Source organism: Episyrphus balteatus, chromosome 2 (assembly GCF_945859705.1).
Source record: "Episyrphus balteatus chromosome 2, idEpiBalt1.1, whole genome shotgun sequence".
NCBI lineage: Eukaryota > Metazoa > Arthropoda > Insecta > Diptera > Syrphidae > Episyrphus > Episyrphus balteatus.
In genome coordinates this window covers 89,701,680-89,723,633 of record NC_079135.1, presented here as the reverse complement: position 1 = coordinate 89,723,633, position 21,954 = coordinate 89,701,680, and the positions used below count along the sequence as shown (strand labels likewise).

General features: G+C 28.8%; 1 protein-coding gene across 3 annotated transcripts in view; it reads right to left on the bottom strand.

Annotated features, from left to right (window-relative positions):
• The window catches only part of LOC129912445 (GTPase-activating Rap/Ran-GAP domain-like protein 3), a 131,717-nt gene that overhangs the window by 30,238 nt on the left and 79,525 nt on the right, over positions 1–21,954 (bottom strand). For all 3 annotated transcript variants that reach the window (XM_055990670.1, XM_055990669.1, XM_055990671.1), the window contains one exon: positions 5,725–5,794. In XM_055990670.1, the coding sequence (XP_055846645.1) occupies positions 5,725–5,794 (70 nt within the window). The remainder of the gene's footprint in view (positions 1–5,724; positions 5,795–21,954) is intronic.

The following is a 21,954-nucleotide window of genomic DNA, read 5'->3' as shown; positions in this document are numbered from 1 at the left end:
TCTACTTTTATTATTTACAAAACAAAAAACTATATTCTTTGTTGAAATAAGTGTTCTTTTTTTTATAGTAAGTGTCTTTACCCCCACACAATAATTTATAATGAAGACTCTTAAAAATGCATTTACCTAAATGGGCACTTTAATTCTACTGCATTAAAACATGCAAGATGCAACAAGTAGTGTATAAGTGAAATTGTTGGCAATGGTTTTAAGTGTTTAATATACAGGGTGTCCCAAAAGTAATGGATCAAACGAAATATGCTGATAGGCCAACTTTAGGGCTCTCAGAATTTGGTAACTTGTTCATCCCAAATCCTTACGGTTTTCGATTTAATGCAGTTTTTGTGAAATTTCGAAAAATCCCGACTTTGCAACAGTATTTTGCTTCCTCCGCTCATAATTGATTTTTGTTTTTTACAATTCTTTCACTTAAACATTGCCTAATAATAAGAAATAATTAATTAATCAAAATATTTTTCATTTCATACGCCATTTTGCTGCAAATTAATTAACAGTTCCATGTTTTATAAAAACTCAATTTCTTTCTTTTATTTCAGAGCACACCCTTTAAAAAATTTGTTTGGTGTGGCACTGGTTTATTATTTTGAAAACTTGCCGTGTTATTGCAGTTTTCAAAAATGAATAAAAATTTCCAAAGTTGAAATTATAACGAAAGATATTACAATTTGAATGCAAAAAAACAGACGTTTTCAGAGCAAATAACAAACAAAATTCGAGGCTTTTGTTCAAAAAGAAATAAACAAACAACAGTCGAGAAAATGTGTTTATTTTTCTTTGTTATTTTTCTCTCAAAAGCCCTGTTTTGTTGCTTTTAAATTGTAATATCTTCAGTTCTAACTTCAACTTTGGAAACTTTTATACATTTTTGAAAACTGCAATAACATGGCAAGTTTTCAAAATAATAAACCAGTGCCACACCAAACAAATTTTTTAAAGGGTGTGCTCTGAAATAAAAGAAAGAAATTGAGTTTTTATAAAACATGGAACTGTTAATTAATTTGCAGCAAAATGGCGTATGAAATGAAAAATATTTTGATTAATTAATTATTTCTTATTATTAGGCAATGTTTAAGTGAAAGAATTGTAAAAAACAAAAATCAATTATGAGCGGAGGAAGCAAAATACTGTTGCAAAGTCGGGATTTTTCGAAATTTCACAAAAACTGCATTAAATCGAAAACCGTAAGGATTTGGGATGAACAAGTTACCAAATTCTGAGAGCCCTTAAGTTGGCCTATCAGCATATTTCGTTTGATCCATTACTTTTGGGACACCCTGTATTCTTTTTATATGCAAACCTTGTTTTATAGTATATAGAAATACAAACTTCCCCATAAAAGTAGACGAAGAACACTGTGCTTCGTGAATACAGTTTAAGATATAATATTGTTACAGTTTTCTGAGAGCAATCATAGTCCTGGTTTTGACCAAATATAAATAGGTTAACCTAGCAAATGCTTATACCTTTTATACATATTTATAGATTTAATCCGTCACTGTAGATGAGTTTATTTATAACTAAAGTTCCATGTTTTAATTAACCTTAAACTGTAATGAATACTTAACGATGGTTAAATTATTTCAGAGAAACGATGGTTAAATAAATCAATCGAAAAAATATTTTTTTTTATTCCGTAAACTTGCGAACAATTTAAATAAAATATCTCTCATCATCTGAAGCATGAAAAAAAAAATGTAAGTATACGATGACAATAACCACTCCAAAAAAAAGAAAATGCTAAGGATTCATGAACAAAATGTGTCCACTTGGCGATGAAACAACTCAATATTCAATTACAAGTTGTGTAAGTAAAATTGGTAAAGAAATAATAATTAAATTACATCCCCGAACAAAAAACAAAAAAATGAGCATCATCTGGATCCAATACACAAAAATCTATTTATGTTCAAGATAAAATTCAAGTAAAAAAAAAAACTCTGAAGTAAAGCAAACAGGCCAACGCACTAAAGACTTTACCGGATGGAAAATGGTTTGTTTTATTTCTGCAGGCAAACACACACACACAAACTCACTAATACAAAGGTTTGTATTTCCCCAAATACAAAATGGAAAAGTGATTATTCTCTAAAGAGCAAGCAACCAACAGGAAGCGGAAGCTTAAAATTGCTAACTTTTCAGAAATAACACAATAAACTTTAGCCAAGGAGGCCAGGAGTAGAAGCAGGTGCCTTAAGAAGACAAAAACAAAAGATTGGCTATGAAACTTAAATGTGCTTGGAGAGATGAACGAGCACTTCTTTTTGGGATGAGCTTGAATTAAATATGATTTAAATCAAAAACGATTTCTCACTGACCCGTTATCTTCAAAATCAACCATTAGATGCACAACATAGTCGTACAAAGAAAGCTGATTGATAGTGATACTCGCTTTTGCGGAGATATAATTTTTCTTCATCATCAAGAAATCGATAAATTTTTCAGATATTGTGTTTTATGGGAGACTTTAAAGTTGAAGGAAAATTTATTTGAAAAGCCAAAAATAAACAAAAATCACTATACATTAAAATTAAAGGTTATGGAATTACCTACAACTAAAATGATTGGGTTAGGATGAAATTGGATCTATTTCTTTGAATTCCTCATAGGAATTTAATATTTTGTTTATGTTTAAAAATGCATCATGAAATAAGTTGGATTTTTTAATCATATAATATTCACATAAATTGGGGAATAAAATGTCCATTAAGGGTATTTCAATTATTTATTCATTTTTAAATTGAAATCTGCGTTGAAATATTCATTGGAAAAATCTAATATTTAGAACATAGTACAAAATACCGATAAAAGCGATACCTAGTAAATAATATTGATGTAGTATTTGGGTAGTTAATAAAATAAATAAAAAATACTTTTAAATCAAATCAATAAATGCTATTTGATAGTTTAAAAGGTTTTTATTTAAAGAGTGGTAAGTGAATAAGTAAAATATTTTTTAATGGTTGAGAAGAATTATTTGAAAGATATATAAAGCTCAAATTAAGACAAAAATTTAACTTGGGAATTATGTCCCTCTCACCGAGGGATATTTGCCGTGCTTTTTTCATCGATTAACGTAAAATTTAATTACCCACGGTGATATTTTCCGTTAGTCAATGTATTTTTTGATAATAATTTATGAAAGGAACTTTCGTTAGCTAACGAATTTTTTTTGTAAATTTTATGAATATTTTAATTAAATTACGAAAAAATACTCGTTAACTTACGAAACTTTTCGTTGTATTAATTATTTTTTTTTTTGTAGATTATACTTGCATTCTTCTCGTAGAATCACTAATTTTTTTTCGGTTATTTTTCATTAATAAAAAAAACCTGAAATTTAAAAAATCCGCTGAAAATTTTTAACTATACAAAAAAACATTTATTTCGAATTTTTAAGAAGATTTGTTTTACAATACAAATTTTTTATTCTACTGAAATCAGTAAAGTAGAAGAATAAACACTATATTTAATTGGACTTGTTAAATTATTGATTTAATATAGCCTTTTATGGCCTTTAGTCCAAACAAAAAATTGTCGTTTCGTCCCGGTGGAGCTCACTTGAACTCATCAGTTCACTTATCGTGTGACACCTTGTCAATACGCAAATATTGTTTATATTCAGCTCAACTTACATATATTTTTAAACAAAAACCTAATGTGAACTATATCCAGCAAGATTAAGTTTTAAAACATTAAAAAAGAAATTCACTCAAGTCTACGTTTTGAAGTGAAAACTTCCTTAGTATCGTAGTGATTTGAAACAAGATGAAACGAAAACGCGACACGAACATTCAACTTGTTATAACTTTTTTATTTTAATAGATAGATGTACTATAGAAATAAACTATAATTGTAACAAAATTTCAATCAATTTCATATTCAAAATTCTTAGACAACGGTACAAAGATATTCTTTTTCTACACACGTTATATCTTTTGATCTAGTGCACATACAAATTTGATTTGACTTTAATAAGCACGCTGATAACATAACCTTTTATTTGATATATCACACATAACGGTACGTGCTCTACAAGTTACACAATATTAAATTGAAAAAATTGAAAAATACCTCAAAACACCTGTGGAGATCTGTTGCCGATGACCAGCTAGCAGTAGAGGATGTATCCGTAATCTCAGTTTCAAATTTCGACATATAGTTGGCTTTAAAAAAATTCTTACTTTTTTTGTAGGCATTGTAGAAATATGATTGATACCTACATCATATAAAAAGTGAAATAAGCTTTCAGATGATATAAAATTTATCATAGGTTGTCATTTAAAAAAAAAATAGATTTAATGAGAGAAAAAAAGATTGATTTTTGTACTTTTTTGATGAAAAAATTGATTGGGTTCAAAAATGTCTAGCTCTTTTTGTAGATGTTGTATAGACATGGTCGATATAAATATTTTGAGCTGAAATAATAAGCTTTCGGGTGATATAAAATTTATTATATAGGTGGGTGGATTTTAAGGTGATAGAATAAAAAAATTTAGACTTTTTCGATTTTTCTTGCAAGAAAAATTATTTTTTAAGGTTTCACTTCTTTCACTTTTTTTCGCTTGGTATCTAAAGTAAATTTATTCGAAAAATCGAATTGACATAAAATCTTTCATCAAATTTTTTCTATTGGAGCAAAAAACGTTGATACAAAGTTTGAAGCAAATTGATTCACCATTTAAGGCTGCTGCTCTTTATGACGACAGTCACATTTTTCGCAATTTTTACCATTGATAATTATTTTATTGCAAAATATAAAAATCAAAACAGTAAAGACTTCAAACAGTTCTCAACAACACAATCACCTTAGAGTCTTGAACTTAAGGTGGAAGACAATCAAGACCTCTGTTTATCAAGATCCTTAGAACTGTATGGATATTGTTGTAACAACAAATACTAGTCAAGTGTACACAAATGTATGTATTGATTCTCAACCAACTAAGACAAAAATTTGTACGTCGGCGTCGTCGGTAGTTTAGTGAGTGCTGTGTACTTTTAAGCATTTAATGTATTATCCATAAAGAATGTACTATTTAATGCTGTTTTTAAGTTAAACACAAAGCTAAACATAATTAACAGTCAAGTTCTTATGTAAGCTTGTTGTAAGATAAAAGGAAAAATTGTGTTCTGAAATCGAGCTAAATTACTTATATAAAAACAAACCACAGAGAGTAGGTATCCAATTTGTTTTTTTCCTTTTTTTATACTTCCTATGGAACTTTTTTCAACCAAAAAATAAATAGCTTACACACAAAATCACAGCATGATTCGAAGCAAAAATGAGAAAAAATTGAAGTGACATGTTGACGTGGGAGGGTTTTTATTTCTCAATGTATCACAAACATTATATCACATTTCACAGTGCAAAGTATTAAAGCGAGTAATCGTGTTATAGTACAACATAATTTATCGTAAGTACCTACTTAAAAGGATATTTTTTTTTTTTGTTTTCAAATGTTTTAAGTTAAAGAGAATTTTTAAACTGCCCCTGTATTAGATTTTAATTTGCCATTTTTTTCATCCGCAAAATACTAACAAAATATGAACCAATGCCAATTTCAGATGAAATAGTTTTCATAATTTATTATGCATTATCTACCATGAGGCCATTCATGAACACAGATAGAATCCATTTTGATGAGTTTCCAAGAACAATTATGTCAGAAACAATAAATAAATAAAAATGTCAAACAAATAATTTACCTGGTCAACGGATCCATAATGATGACGTGCAAAAACTCCTCGCCTTGAAATCAATTCAGTTGCTGAAGAGCTGAAACGAAAAAAAAAACCAACAGAAAATTTTTAAATAAATAAATTTATTTTAAAACTTTACTTTTTTTTTCATTAATTTCTAGGATAACATTGTACTTTCATTAATCTATATGGTATGTATCTACATTGTGTGTTTTTGTCATATCTCATATCTACCGCCCGTATATAAAGATACAATTATATAAAGTGATACGTGCAAAAGTAATTAAAAAATTCTATCTGATTCTGAATCGAAAAATAAACAACGAAACGATTGTTTGAAAACAATCAAAATAAAAAAATTGATTTTTTTTTTGTCGTGAATTCAATTATTCATAGAAAAGGATTTATTTCTAGGAAAATACGTCACCCCAAGCCTAATATTGTTGTGGAGAATTACCAATTAGTTTTTGAGCATGTTTTCAGTGCAGATGACATTTTTTTTTAAATTCTGATACCTAACTGTTAAGTTAACTCAGCGGCAATTTTCAGTTCAGGATTTACCTACTTTATTTCAACATTATTTAAATAAAATGCACGACTGGGGTCGCATAGGAACTTGTAAAATTTAAAATTTGATATTTTCAAGAAATTAAAAAAAAAATTTTAAATCTGTTTTTATAATTAATTAAACAACGTTTTAAATGATCTTTTACAAAAAAACCATGTACGCCATTTCATTTCTTGTATAAAAAGGAATTTTAAGCAAAAAATTTTTCGAAAATTGTTTAAGCCGTTTTTTACAAAAATTATCTAAAATTTTTCAAAACAAAAAAGTTGGTATGCCATTTTTAAGATATAATTAATTTACACATAAAAACGAAATTTCAAAGTTTTACACAAACCCGTTTTCAAAAAATTGATTTTCAAAAAAAAAAATTTTGAAATATTTTTTAAAAATCCAAAAATGTCTTTTTTGAAAATTTTCTAAAATCTTAATATTACCTTTACTTGAACGTTTTTGTATAAAAGTTTTCGTTGAAATCGACTTAGTCTTGAACGAGATATTTAGAAACAAAAAAAAAAAAACCGTTCTATAACGGTACAAAAAGTATTTTTTTTTATTTCAAAAGTTGGCTCTTGTATGTAAGACTATACACAAATTTTTTAATCGAAATCGTTAGATCCATTTTCGATAAAAAATTGCTTTTCTATTTCCGTTATATGACAGTTACCGTTAGTTTTGGTCCTAAAAAAAATTCAATTTCTATTCTAGGGAATCACCCAAGACTGTTAACATCCAACTTTGAAGACGGACAGACAGACAGAATTGCCATACCCAATTTTTTGGCATTCTCCATCATCGTAATGTCATGTGTGATTGTTATCTCCAGTTCGATTTTTTTTCGAATCCTAAACTTGCCCTATAGTACCTACATATATCGCAAGTACAAAATATAAGGGCCAACAGAACTTTGTATACAGGAATAAAAAAGACGTTGTCTGTAAAGCCGTTTTACGGACGATGATTTTACGTTAACGTCGTCAGAAAACAGGTTGAGTGCTTTTGTTTAAAATGAGCCAATTGAAGCGTTTACTTATTTCAAACAATCATAATTTTCAAGAAAAAGCTAAAAAAAATATCTTTATTTTTATTTTCTTATTATATTATTTTTTTTTTATTTTAAAAGCTTACAAAAAAAATTGTGCAATTTTAAAGCCAAGTATTTCTTCTTAAGAATAAAACCATTTTTAAATTTTTACAATGCGCAAAAAGTATAAAAATAATAATTTATTGAAAACAATCATTTTCATCAAAAAAAGCAAAAAAGAATATGAATTATTATCTTTTCACGTCATTAATTCCATTTTTTTCCCTAACAACCTATACAAAAAACCATCTGTAAGCTTATTGTCTTAGCTCAAAATATATATATATCGATCAGGTCTATGAGATATCTACAAAAAGAGTTAGAATTTTTTGAACTCGATCAAATTTCATTAAAAAAAGCAAAAAAAAAAAACATTTATTTTTATGTTCTCAGGCTATGGAATCAATTTTTTTATTTGATAATTTATAAAAAAATATATATACCATGTGAAAGCTTATTATTTCACCTTTCATATGACGTATCAATCTCATTTCAAGGATGCTTACAAGAGAAGTTAGAATTTTTTAAAGTCAACCATGTCGAATTTCCAGACTGAGATTACGGTACTTCCCACACTGGTGGCTGTTCGGGGGGCAACAGATCTCCACTGGTGTTTTGAGGTTTTTCGCAAGTTTCTTGATATAACATTGTGTAGCTTGTAGTTAGTCTACCGTTATGTGTGATATACCAAATGAAAGGTAATTGTATCACGATGCTCATAAAAGTTTAATAAAATTGCTATCTGCTCTTGGTCAAAAGTTATAACCTGTTGAATTCTAAAATTTTATTTTACCGTTATCTCAAAATTGTGTTTACGAAAATGATTAAAACTTCGCACAAATTTAGTCGTGGTCATGGTCTATCATTACTCCATATACTTTATTCCTGTATCTATTAAAGAAAAAAGATAAAAATAAAAAAAGATGAAAATCGGTTAAAAACGGTCAAAAAACGTGTTTTTTTAAAACTTGTTGCTTCCGTTATTCAGTCAAAACTCACTGAACGATTCCAAAAATGTGCACATGTATGCCAAAACCTACATGTCCTATAAGTTTGAGATTTTTTGAACTCTCCAAAAAAAGCTAAAAATCAAAAACTACCCAAAAATACCCCTAAAAAACATGGTGTTTTTCAAAAATTCATATTTCAAACGCAGAGTGTTGGAAAAAAATCCGTATCAGACCCCTAATTTTTTTTTCCTCATCTTTCACCTGGCACCTTTTGAATTGTCAACAAAAAAATTTCCCTACCCAAAATCATCATTTTGTCATAGCCCCAACACGTGTACATCGTTCAAACAAAACGTTATAGCTTAGTTTCAGAATTTTGTAGATTTTTTTCTTAAATGCAGTTATTCTTAAATTAGTCTCATCTATCTATAACAAAAAAAAAAATCATTTCCCTACAACTTTGCGTTAAGATTTTAGCTCAAATTTCATCTTTCCGTTTTACCCCTGTTTATACTATTAAATGACGGAATTTAAAAAAATCCTTCATTTGGATTAAGCTTTAGGTTATTATCTTTCAAATCAAATCTCTAATAGTTTATTTTTAATTTTGAATTGAAATTTTTGCCGCACTGCGAAAGTGCGAGAGTGTAACGTTAGAAAATGGCGTCACTTTTTTGTGGTGGCTGCCATGGCTCATCGATTTATAAGACGTTATCACGTCAAAAAAAAAAAAAATAGGAGTTGTGTGAGTTTGTTCAATGGCAACCCAAATTAACCTACAAAGTAATAAAACAAAACAAAAAAAAAATAAATTTCTTCAGTGATGTTTCTACTTCATAAAATGTTTGTAAGCTTAAAAGTTTTAAAACGGCAACAATTTTAATAACTTTCTTGAAAAAGTTTATATTTTGTATTTTTAACTTTATGAATTTTAACTTTGAACCCCGAATAATAATTTGTTGATTGAAAGTGACAAGCTGAGCCCTTGGGCTAAAATTTTTTCTGTTGGTTATTCGTCAATTAACAGAAAAAAAAAAAAAAAAAAAACACGAATACAAAATGAAATTTTATAAACCTTGTCTTCAAGCCTTTAAGGTGTTGTACACATCTATTTTAATTTAATTTTTATATGATAAAAAGTTACAATAAAATACTCTGAAAGGAAACCGTTGAAAAATTGCACCATTTCTTAGCAATTTTAATTAATCAATTAATTAAAAAAAATAATTAAAAAAATCAATACGCTTCAAAAAATGTCAGATACGAATTGTTTTTATTAATTTTCCATCATTTTCTGAATTTATCTGTTCTTTTCTTACACTGAAGCAACTATATTGGTAATATCTTGTGTTTCTTCTTTTCATTTCCGTCTAAAGCAAAACCCCATTTCCTGATTTATAACTTCAAAATATGAAAAAGGATATAAACGGATGCAAAATATTCTGTGATAGTCAGCGGTAACGTAGACATCTATCAGAAAATAACATTTTGTTTGCAATAAAATATATACATATATAATATATCCAAGGCGAAATCCATTTCCAAATTAATTTTTCAAAGTATTAAAATTCAATTTAAATATAATCCCGAACGAGCGGTTTACCCACTCATTTGTTTTCAAATGCAAAGCTTAACCAGAAGCAAACATACATAAATGTGAAACAATAGAACTCTCAACATTTTGTGTTCTTTTGTGACTTGCTTGCTAGGCGGATGGGGAATGGATCGGATGGAACTTTTTGAAATCAATTTCAAGAATTTGTTTGCCTATGTCGAGATACAATCAAACATACATAATATCTTCCCACTTTCTTTGATCAATTGCTTTCTGGTGTAGGTATATAAATATAAGATAAAATTTCTTTATTTTCTTGTCATGGAAACCTTTTTTTATGTTGTTTTTGTTCAATATTTACTCTTCTCGCAAAAGACAATATCGAAAACTTTATGAAATTTCTCACAAGAACAACAGTCATTAATGCTTGATATTGCTCCCATTTTTCATTATTGGAAAAGTTTTCCCTTTTTTTTTGTTGTATCCCTCTTGCATTGTTTTGAAATTAATAAAGCTTAAAGACTACAAAAGAAGGAATATCTATTATTCAGTAGCAGTGCATTGTTTTTGAAAAAAAAAAAATATATAAATATTAATCGATATAAATAGGTATTCTTCCGCATATGAACGCAGCATTAAGGAATGTTCTTGAACTCGTTGCAATTCATGGCCGACAATTATAATTATTTAGGATCAAAGAAAAATGATTTAAAAAATTAATTTTGCCTTGTTCACCAGCTGACTATTTTTTTTTTTATGTGCAAGGTTGAAAAATAAATAAATGCAATCAAACAACTTCTGTTAAAAAAAAACCAAATTTTATTGTCTGCATCGAACAAATTTCTTGATTTTGGTAGATTTTATTGTTATCTTATTTAACAAAAAATTTAATTTTTTGTGAGAGAACTAAATTTATAAAACAATTATTCAAAAAAGGTGCGAAAATAGTGCTTATGCTTACCCATTCTATTGTTCTTTAGCTGAGCAATTTTAAACATTTTAAATATATTTTTGCTACTCAACTTCAAAATTATCTCCCAAAATCTTTAGACACCCTTGTCATTTTCTGACAAGTCTGACTCTCTAAATTTCGTATCGTTTTCCTATTTCTTATATTGAAAATCTATATGTTCCGAAGTTCCATCATGAAACCTGGCAAAAAGTGTCTTTTTACAAGAAGATGGAAAGATTTATAATTTAAGCATTTTTTAGGCGAAAGGGTGTTTTTTTTTTTTGGAAATTAGGAAAATCCGCGATGAGTTCGACGACATCAATGGTATACAAAATGGTACCCTTATCGTTTGTCCACATTTTGTCCATGTTTGCCCAACAAAAATGTTCGTTTGTCCACCCTTCAAAACAAAAAAAAAAAAAAAACAAAAAAATAGAAAAATCGCCTAAATTGCTCAAGCTAACTGCAATCGTATGTCCACCTCGAGTTCTATATACACACCAAATATTCAAAAAAGAATTTTTTTTATGGCAACTATCATACAAAATATCATTTTTTTCTAAGCAATTAAGCAATGATTTTCATTTTGATTTTGAGAAAGGAAGGCAGATGCATGGCTCAGAGGTAGGTAGTTGACTACAAAGCTGGCATCGTGGGTTCAAACTCCAGGTTCATCTAGCATTTACTATAATCGATAGCTTAACTGAAGCCACCTGCACGATAATATAGGAAAAATTTCAACTTTGTCTCCCTCTCTGTGCCACGTAGTTCTCTGCTCTTATGGTCGTTATTAGTTTCTATCTATCTCTCTTGTGAAAATTTCTTGTGTTGTCTCAGCCAATGGTCTCAGTCGCTAGTGTTGTAAAATGTCTGTACTTCGTACTTTATAATATGCATTTTACTGTGGTCTTTTTGTAAGGAAGACCCTTTTAAGATATGGAAAATGAAGCCCAGACTCACAACGCAGCAGTCGTAAGGCATCTATTTCGGCAAAAAATAAAATAAACATCGGGCTCATGAAGAGATGTTAATTTTTGTTTTGTGAATTGTTGGTAGTGTAGGTATACACGATGAGAATCAGAGGTCCGGGTTCAATCGATTGTTACATTAAACAATTTTTGTTGCGTTGCAAGTTTATTTAGGTTATTTTCTAATGACTCTTTTGCTTTCGTAAAAACATCGTTATTGTTAAAAAAAAAAACTTATTAAAAAATTAACTCCCTCCTCGAAAAAGCAATCTCTAACTTCAATATTCTATCCACGTGACAGATCGGCAAACCCTACAAGTGGATCAATAGTGTGAAAGAGTAACGTGGGAGAGGTATGATATCGTCGGCACAAAGCCAAAACCTCGAATCTGCATATTTGGACATTTTCACTTTAATGCGTCACTTAACTTGTTATCGGTCCCTCTATCAACTGCTTCGACCCCAATCATCCATCTGTTACCTAAAAGCCTAATATATCAATTTCCGTAGCACGAGTTCCCATAAGATTGCATGCATTTCCAAAACTTTGAAGCCGTTTTTCTCAAAACTACAATTTTGCAGATTCGTGGTTTTGGCGTTGTGCCCACGATATGACCCCCTCAACAACGAGATCATAACAGCGCAGGATTAAAAGAAGAAAAAGGAAAACTTAAGACGCGTCTAGACGTAAGAAAATAAAATGCACGACTGGGTCGCACGAACTTGCTCTTAGAGTTCAAGTTGCTTACATTTTTAAGACTTTTTATATAGAAATTTGGAAAATGTAGGTACCTAACATGGGTACAGAAAAAAAAATAAAAAAAAAAATAAAATTCGTTTTTTAAAAAAAATAATATAGAATCTGAAATCAAATTTCCCCCCAAAACAAGTATGCAGTTTTGATTGATATATTAAGATGCATTTAAAAAAAAAAATTTCAAAATCGTTAGAGCCGTTTTTTAAAAAAATAATTTTTTATAAATAATTTTTTGGAAAAAAAGTTTTAAAATAAAATTGGTATGCCATTTTGTAGAAATCACTTATCAACATCTACACACAAAATTTCAAAAAAATTCAATGTCAAGTTTTCGAAAATTAGATATTTCAAAAAAAATCCAAAAATTATTTTTTTCAAATTTTTATTTTTGTCTTATATTAAAATTATATATAATGCTACTTCACAAAAAGTTTCGTTGAAATCGAATAAGCTGTGATAATCGGATTTGAAAAAAAAAAAACGGTTCTATGGCAGTTACCGTTTATAATGATTTTCAAAAAAAAAAATTTTTCATTAGAAGACAGACGTTGTCCTAAAACTATTATTTGATTTTTTTAAACAAAATCGTTGGAGCCGTTTTTGAGCAATTTCAACTTTACTAAAATCTGTATATGACAAGTACCGTTATTTTTGGTCCAAAAAAAATAATTCCAAAAACCCCTCTGGAGAGTCCCCAAAAATTGCTACATACCAAGTTTGAAGTCAATCGGCCTATCCGTTTAGGCTGTAGCTCCTTATACAGACAGACAGACAGACTTCCAGGACCCACTTTTTTGGCATTCTCTACCATCGTAATGTCATGGAAAAATGTTATCTCAACTTTTTTTTTCTGTACGAATGCATAACTTGATATATAGTATCTATATCGCAAGTAAAAAATATTCTGTGACATTTCTTAGTTCAAGACAGAAATCATATTGCGCTAATTATTTCATCATTTCAAGTAAGTATTAAAAAGTTATAATGAATATATGCAAACTTTTGTCTTAACAGAAAAAATACTCGTATATTCAAAAAAGTTCATTTATAACAACCAAGTTGTTGAATAAGACACTTCAAATTAGTCTCGAGTTGTAGATTGAAATTTATTTTTATAAGTTTTTAGCTCTCTTGATATCATAAAATTCTCATTAATTTCAAGTAAAATAACATAACCATGTTAAGCACACCAGGACACACACACACACACATATCTTCCTATTTTTTTCGTTATCATAACTTCTACAGGAAATTGCTTTATTCCTTGTTTCGGTTCAATGTTATTTCAGTTTACATATTTTCATTTTACATAATACGAGTTACCATATATAATATAGCTTTAAAATTACAGACTCAATAAACCCTCGTATAAGTTATGCAAAATGGTCACATTAACGAGCTGAAACAAAATGTCTCTAGAATAACAAATGAGTAAATATGTGTGTAGGTATGAATATAGATATGTCTTGTTTTGAATTCCAGAGAACTGCTGTTGTCCTTTACTATGTTCTGCCTTATATACTAATGGATACCATCTCTCTTATCGAGCGCGTAATGCCTGACTGCGGATATGGAGAATAATGTGTCTCTACAATTTTTGGATGGTCTTCTTCCTGATGGCATAACAGTGGAAACACACAGCTGACCTGACCAGCAGCAAGAATAAGAGCTCATATACGCTTCATGTTGCAAATTTCAACTAAAATAATATTTGTCAATTTTGCAAAATTTATAAAGTCAAAAACCGAGAAAGTTTTTCAACCACATACACACACTCACAATCCCCCTTAACTTAAATCTGTGACATTAAAGTTACTCCTTTCAAGAGGACAACGAGTATATACAGAAGAGAATCGGTCACATATTCAAAAAGCCTTAAAACCAATTAGTGTTTGTTTTGTGTTCAGTGGTGTATTGTCGTGGGTTTAAAGAATGCAACTTTACTTTTGGGGCCCGAGGACAACCAACAGATTCCTATGTTCAAATACAATATAAATATAAAAGGAGTAGGATGTCCGGTCCGACAGAACTTTATGATAGTATAATTTTGAAATATCACATTTTGTATTTGCATTGTTTGTATATTTACTCTATGAAAAGTTTTGTATTTGTTATAAGAGATTTTTTATTCAATATAACTTGACTGTAGAAAAATAAGGAATGCAAAATAAAGTTTGTTTGAATTGAGAGGACGAGGAGGACGTGTTATGTCAAATCCTTTCACTACTCCACTAAATCTGAATTCAGGAAGACTTTATATTGCTTAATTTAAGGATTGAGAATTTTGAGAATAACTTTTTTTTCTGAAATCCGGAAAGGTTTCAATTGAGTTGAGAGTGAAAAAGTCGGAAATAGAATATATAAAGCTATGACAAGCACACTTCTTTTACCTTCACAAAATCTAATTAATTTAATCAATTCACATAATTGGTTGCACCATTGGAAAAATTTTAGATGGGTCAATATTATTTTAATTATTTTGATTCATTTACCAAGAATTTTACAATTTGCATTAACTCTTAAGACGTTTCAATAAAAAAAAAGATCCACATACACCACAGTGATCCTAAAACAAAACGCAATAATTATACAGCTACAAATTCGAAAATATAATATAGGTACTGCTAAGGAGCAAAATTTTGTAGTACCAAATTTTAGGATACACAAGGATTCTATAAAAATAAATGTTTGTTTTTTCAGTTCTAATCTCACTTCAAACAAAGACAGTATGGGTTAATATACCAAAAAGGACACTGGCCTAAAAAGAAAAAAAAAAAAACTGTATTTTAATTGCCTAAAAAAGAAACTCCAAATTTTCTTTTGAAATACTAAATAAATAGGATTTCGGAAGCCACCACCATCTTGGAAAAGAGCTTGGTACCATTTTTAGGTAAAATCTCCATTTTTTACTCTTTTAAACCAAAAATGACCAAGTACAGACTTATTCACAATAAAATTATATACAAACTGATTTATAAATGAATTATGTGAGTTATTTAAATTCAATTTTATAGCTGGTCAAAGTCCGGATTTGTCTTGAAAGGTGGCCAAAACAAAATCAATAAGAAAAAAATAAAAAGAGATGTTTTTGTAATTTTAAAACAAATGTTATGTTATTTTTTTACTTGCGATATAGGTACTATAGGGCAAGTTTAGGATTCGTAAAAAAAATCGAACTCGAGATAACAATTTTACATGACATTACGATGATGGAGAATGCCAAAAAAGTGGGTCCGGCAATTCTGTCTGTCTGTCTGTCTGTCTGTCTGTCTGTCTGTCTGTCCGTCTGTCTCTATCTGGAGCTGCAGGATAAACGAGTGAAATGATTTTCTTCAAACTTGGTAGTTAGCAGTTTTTGGCGATTCCCTAGAGGGGAAATTGAAATTTTTTTTTTATGACCAAAACTAACGGTACTTGCCATATAACGGAAATAGAAAAGTTAATTTTTTTCAAAAACGGCTCTAACGATTTTGATTAAAATTTTTGTGTGTAATACTACACATAAGGGCCAACTTTTTAAATAAAAAAAATATTTTTTGTACCGTTATTAACGGTACCTGTCATAGAACGGTTTTTTTCGTTTCTGAATATCTCGTACAAAATTAACCCGATTTAAATGAAAATTTTTATACAAAAGTGTGTAAGTAAAGATAATATTAAAATTTTAGAAAATTTTCAAAAAACGCATTTTTGGTTTTTTAAAAAATATTTCAAAATTTTTTTTTGAAAAATCAATTTTTTGAAAACGGATCAATGAAAAATTTTAAAATTTAGTTTTTATGTGTAAATTAATTATTTCTTCAAAATGGCATACCAACTTTTTTTTTTAAAAATGTTAAAAATTTTTATATACAGGGTGTCCCAAAAGTAATGGATCAAACGAAATATGCTGATAGGCCAACTTTAGGGCTCCCAGAATTTGGTAACTTGTTCATCCCTAATTCTTACGGTTTTCGATTTAATGCAGTTTTTGTGAAATTTCGATAAATCCCGACTTTGCAACAGTATTTTGCTTCCTCCGCTCATAATTGATTTTTATTTTTTACAATTCTTTCACTAAAACATTACCTAATGATAAGATATAATTAATTAATCAAAATATTTTTTATTTCATTCGCCATTTTGCTGCAAATGAATTAACAGTTCCATGTTTTATGAAAACTCAATTTCTCACTTTTATTTCAGAGCAACACCCTGAAAAAAATTTGTATGGTGTGACCCTGGTTTATTATTTTGAAAACTTGCCGTGTTATTGCAGATTTCAAAAATGTATAAAAGTTTCCAAAGCTGAAATTAGAACGAAAGATATTACAATTTGAATGCAAAAAAACAGAGGTTTTCAGAGCAAAATAACAAACAAAAATCGAGGCTTTTATTCAAAAAGAAATAAACAAACAACAGTCGACAAAATTTGTTTATTTTTCTTTGTTATTTTTCTCTGAAAGACCCTGTTTTGTTGCTTTTAAATTTTTATATCTTAAGTTCTAACTTTAACTTTGGAAACTTTTATACATTTTTGAAAACTGCAATAACACGCCAATTTTTCAAAATAATAAACCAGGGTCACACCATACAAATTTTTTTCAGGGTGTTGCTCTGAAATAAAAGTGAGAAATTGAGTTTTCATAAAACATGGAACTGTTAATTCATTTGCAGCAAAATGGCGAATGAAATAAAAAATATTTTGATTAATTAATTATATCTTATTATTAGGTAATGTTTTAGTGAAAGAATTGTAAAAAACAAAAATCAATTATGAGCGGAGGAAGCAAAATACTGTTGCAAAGTCGGGATTTATCGAAATTTCACAAAAACTGCATTAAATCGAAAACCGTAAAGATTTGGGATGAACAAGTTACCAAATTCTGAGAGCCCTAAAGTTGGCCTATCAGTATATTTCGTTTGAACCATTACTTTTGGGACACCCTGTATAAAAAATTATTTTTTTAAAAAACGGCTCCTACAATTTTCAAAATTTTTTTTCTAAAAATACCTTTTTATACGAGAAATAAAATGGCATATTTGTTTTTTTTTTTTAAGATATTTTAAAACGGAGTTTTATTAATTATAAAAACAGATTTAATTTTTTTATACTACTTATGAAATTTCTTCAAAATATCGAATTTTAAATTTCTTGAATAAAAAGCTTTAACATTATAGTTACTTTAAGCATAAGAGCAAGTACGTGCGACCCCAGTCGTGCAATTTATTAAGTTAGGAAACATGGAAATCAGAAAATTTTATTTAGCAGGGTGCAAAACGGATATTTTCTTACCAATAAAAACATATAAAGTAAATCACTTGATACAAACGTAACTTCTACCTACTCAAGATTGAATTGTAAGAACTAAGTTAAGTTTAATTATGGTCATAGAAAAAAAACACGATACTTTTAATTATTTTAAAATTTATTATAATATTAAAATAATTCAAATTGTGAGTTTGCATACTTTTGGGGGCATAAACGGTGATCATACGTCAACAAGTAATTCAACTACGAGTTTGTGAAATACTTTCTTGTGCAAAAGAATCTGAATTTGAAGAATGCCTATACCGAACGAAAAATATGAAAACGCCTCCATACCGTGTACGTTCGAGAAACTTCAAATTACAAGCATAGTGAAGCTGTGCAAAAACCCTATTTTGGATACTACTAACCACAATATACCCAACAATGAATTATTTTAATCCATTGGTCTACTTAACTGTAAGCCAGTTACTTACTATAAGATAATTTCAAAAATGTCTTTAAATTTTTGTACGTAAAAGTCTTATTCAGGCAAGGAGTATTTAGCTGTCAATATCTGCATCATTTATTACTCTCACAAGTGAGCGCAGTAGGTGGAAATGAATAGTAATAATTTCTTACGAATTTCATCCAAATCGATTTAGTGGTTCAGTTTTTATTGGGTTTTTCCGCACTCCCATACAATTTTCAACAGTGTGCGGTGTCACCAGCCATTTTTGATTTTAGCTCTGCCATCTTAAATTACTTATCTACCATTAGAAATGGTCAGACAATGGTAACAAACATCAACTCAATTGATGAGCTGCAATAGAGCACATTGAATTAACCGCTTTGTTTTTTTTTTTTATAAAAAAAAGTTACGTATACGCCCCATGATCCACTAAGTTTAATCATAAACATTTAACAAAACAAAACAAAACAAAACAAATATAACTGATTCGTCAATGAAACCAGTTTACTGATGAGTCCAATATTTGTGAATGCGTGAGAAAAAATAGTACCTACTACAAATACATAAAATAAGAAAAAAGATATTTGTTTTTCATGGAAACTATTGTTTAAGCTCAAAAAAAAAATATTTAAAAAAATAATAAATTGTTACAAAGAACTCTCAAGTTTCAACCATTCTTGTGTGAATGTAATAAGTGTAAAAATTAATTACAAAAATTAATTACGCAAGAATAATAGAAAGGATCTACAATTTACCTCCGAGATTCGCTTTTTCATGATAATGATATTTTTGGAGGATTTGTCAATTTATCTATTCTATATTTTGTTTTCTAGCTGTGATTTTTGTATTTTTTTAAATACCCTCATTTCATTCAATTAGTGTAAAGGCTCTAAATGATTAAATCCGGTCCAGTCATAACCACTTAACTGTATCCTGAAAATATATTCTCTTTTTCCCTGGATATAATGTATAAAAAAAAGGTTTAAACAGACCACACTCAACTCGAAGGTAGTTTATTTCACTTTAAGGAAGAATTTAAGCTTTCATGTGTAAAAATGTTTACTACCACATTTACTATGCCGAGCACATGGGCATTGGATAGAGAAGTATAATGGAAAGCATAAAGAATACGAAATGAAATGGAGTGTTATAGGTTTTTATATTGTTTTTTTTTTGCGATTTAAGAACTTTTGGTTGTGTAAAGTAATAATTTGAAAGTAAAGTAAAAATATGAGTATTTTTTTTTTTTTTTTTTTTTTTCTTTAAAAAGGTTCGACAAAAATTGATACTTATCGTCAATCAATTCTGAACTTTAACAAAAAAAAAAAATGTTATTTATATGACTTTAAATCTGTAACGCCTTAGCCATCATCGAAATGTGTTTATTCTTCCTTTTAAAGAGCATTCTGTTTTTTGTTTACGGTTAAGTTAAAAAAAGTTTAAGCAACAAATTAAGTTTAAATTTATCTAAATAAGATCTCTCTAATCTCTTTAACACAATCGAAATAAAATCCATCGCATTGTCGAAAAAGAAGTTTTTTTCCCCATGATTGAGTTTCAAAATATTTCAACAGTAAAGTTTATAACTAGGCATGATTTAAATACGTTTTTTGTATTTAGCTGAAAACAGTGTAGGAACTTTAAAAATACGTGCCTTTCTACCTTATTAATGTGTACCTTATACATTTTTTGTGTTTTCTTAAAATAATTTTCTACCCACACTGTTTCGCATATGTTTTAACTATATAGCTACCTAACGACGAATTCAATTAATTAATTGAAAGTAACGCCTTAATGTTTTCCTTCATACTGTACGATAGTCATAAGACTTGACAGCCTAGATCTTTTGTTAATTGTCTTTTCTCTTTGAAAACGTAAAATATAAGGATTTTAAACACAGAGCCCAAGTGTAATTTGTATAGGAAAAAATATTTCCCTTTTACACAAAATAGCTACAAAATAGCAATTTTCTATGTGAACAATGTTGGCGTTCATGAGAGTGATTTATGGTTCACAACTTTACTTACAGCGCATAACCGCAGAAGGAGATTAGATAAAATCTGATTTTTCTTCGTATAAACACAAATTGGAAGGGGTTTCTAGAATAAAAAAGAAAATATGTGTAATTTTACGAAATCATAAATCATTCAATATTATTAAAAGAAAGGGGTTGTCATTCAAATGAAAATGTGTAAGCCATCATTGTCAACAAACACTTCAACGGTCACTAATAAAATTAAGAAGCAAAATAACTACCTTCCTACTTTAAATCCCTTTTTTCTAGTGATCTCAGATAAAAAAAATATAGTTTAATAGGGTTGTTTTCAACCACACCTTCATAAACGGATTTGCATATATTCAGGTTAGCGTTGATATTATTTTTGATTATACCATTATAAGGGTTAAGGAAGTAGGGTTTAAAAAACAAAGTACAATACTACTTGTTTGAAACCTTAATCGAGAATGTCGTTAAGACAAGAAATTTAAAACCATAGGTACTTGAAAAGGGGAGTGTTGTTGATTGTTGATAAAATATTAATAATTCAATTTTGTATAGTTTAAGGAATCTGAAAAATTCAAGTTGGTATTTAGTGACAATTATTCTTTGAAGTTTTTTTTTTGTCAAAAATTTAGTTAAAATTAAATAAAATATATAAAAACCAAAATCTAACTAAAGCAATTAATAAGGGAACACAGCCGAACAGCTCTGATTTTGATGATCTTATTTTTCAAACTTCGGTAATTAAAAAAACTTTAAAGTCTATAGGTTAAAAATTTCCGATGTTTCCGTATTGTTTTTTTTAAATTAAAATTAAATTTTATTTGAACAAAACCATTTTTTTTTTTTGCTTAAATTTCATGAAATAAATGATACCAAAAGATTTTCTAGGTAATTTAAGGAAAAAAAAAATATACGGGAGTATAGGACAATCTTTTATCGTTTAAGGTTTAAGCGATAAATGCAATTTTCTCACAAACTGACTTCAAACACAAAAAACATGTATTTGAACACAACGGCAACACCAACAATATTTGCATACACGTTTTTAAAAAGCCAGAATCTCATTTCGTCGCCCGAGAGTTGTTTTGTCGTAAACGCCAAAATGCACTTTTTTAAACTGGATATGTAGTAATAGGTTTTAGAATAGAACGTTCTCTTTTCATTTCTGTTATCAGATTTGTCCTATCGTTTACCGTTACTGAGATAATTAGTGTACATTTTGTCGTATATCCACAAAATAAGTATCGGATTAGCGTTGGTTTGTCGTAAGCGCCAACTTTTGGCGTTTACGACAAAAATTCTATGTATTTTTCAGCTTTTTTTTTATCAGTATTGGTTTGTCGTACGTCGTACAAAACAGATACGGTAGAAAATTTCGAACTTGTTTTGTCTTACATGTATGTAGGTATATGACCCAAATAGAATATAAACAAATATAATAAACCTACTAGAAAAGTATGGGTTGGGGTCGAAATTCTGTATGTTGCAAAATTCTGTATTCAAAATACTGTATGCCAAAATACTGTATGTCAAAATTCTGTATGTGCAAAATGCTGTAGGAACAAAATTCTGAAAGACAAAATTCTGTATAGCAAAATTCTGGTTGGTCAAAATACTGTATTTCAAAATACTGTACATCAAAATTCTGTAAATCAAAATTCTGTAAAAATGCTGTAAAAAAATATCGTTTTGATAATGTAAAAA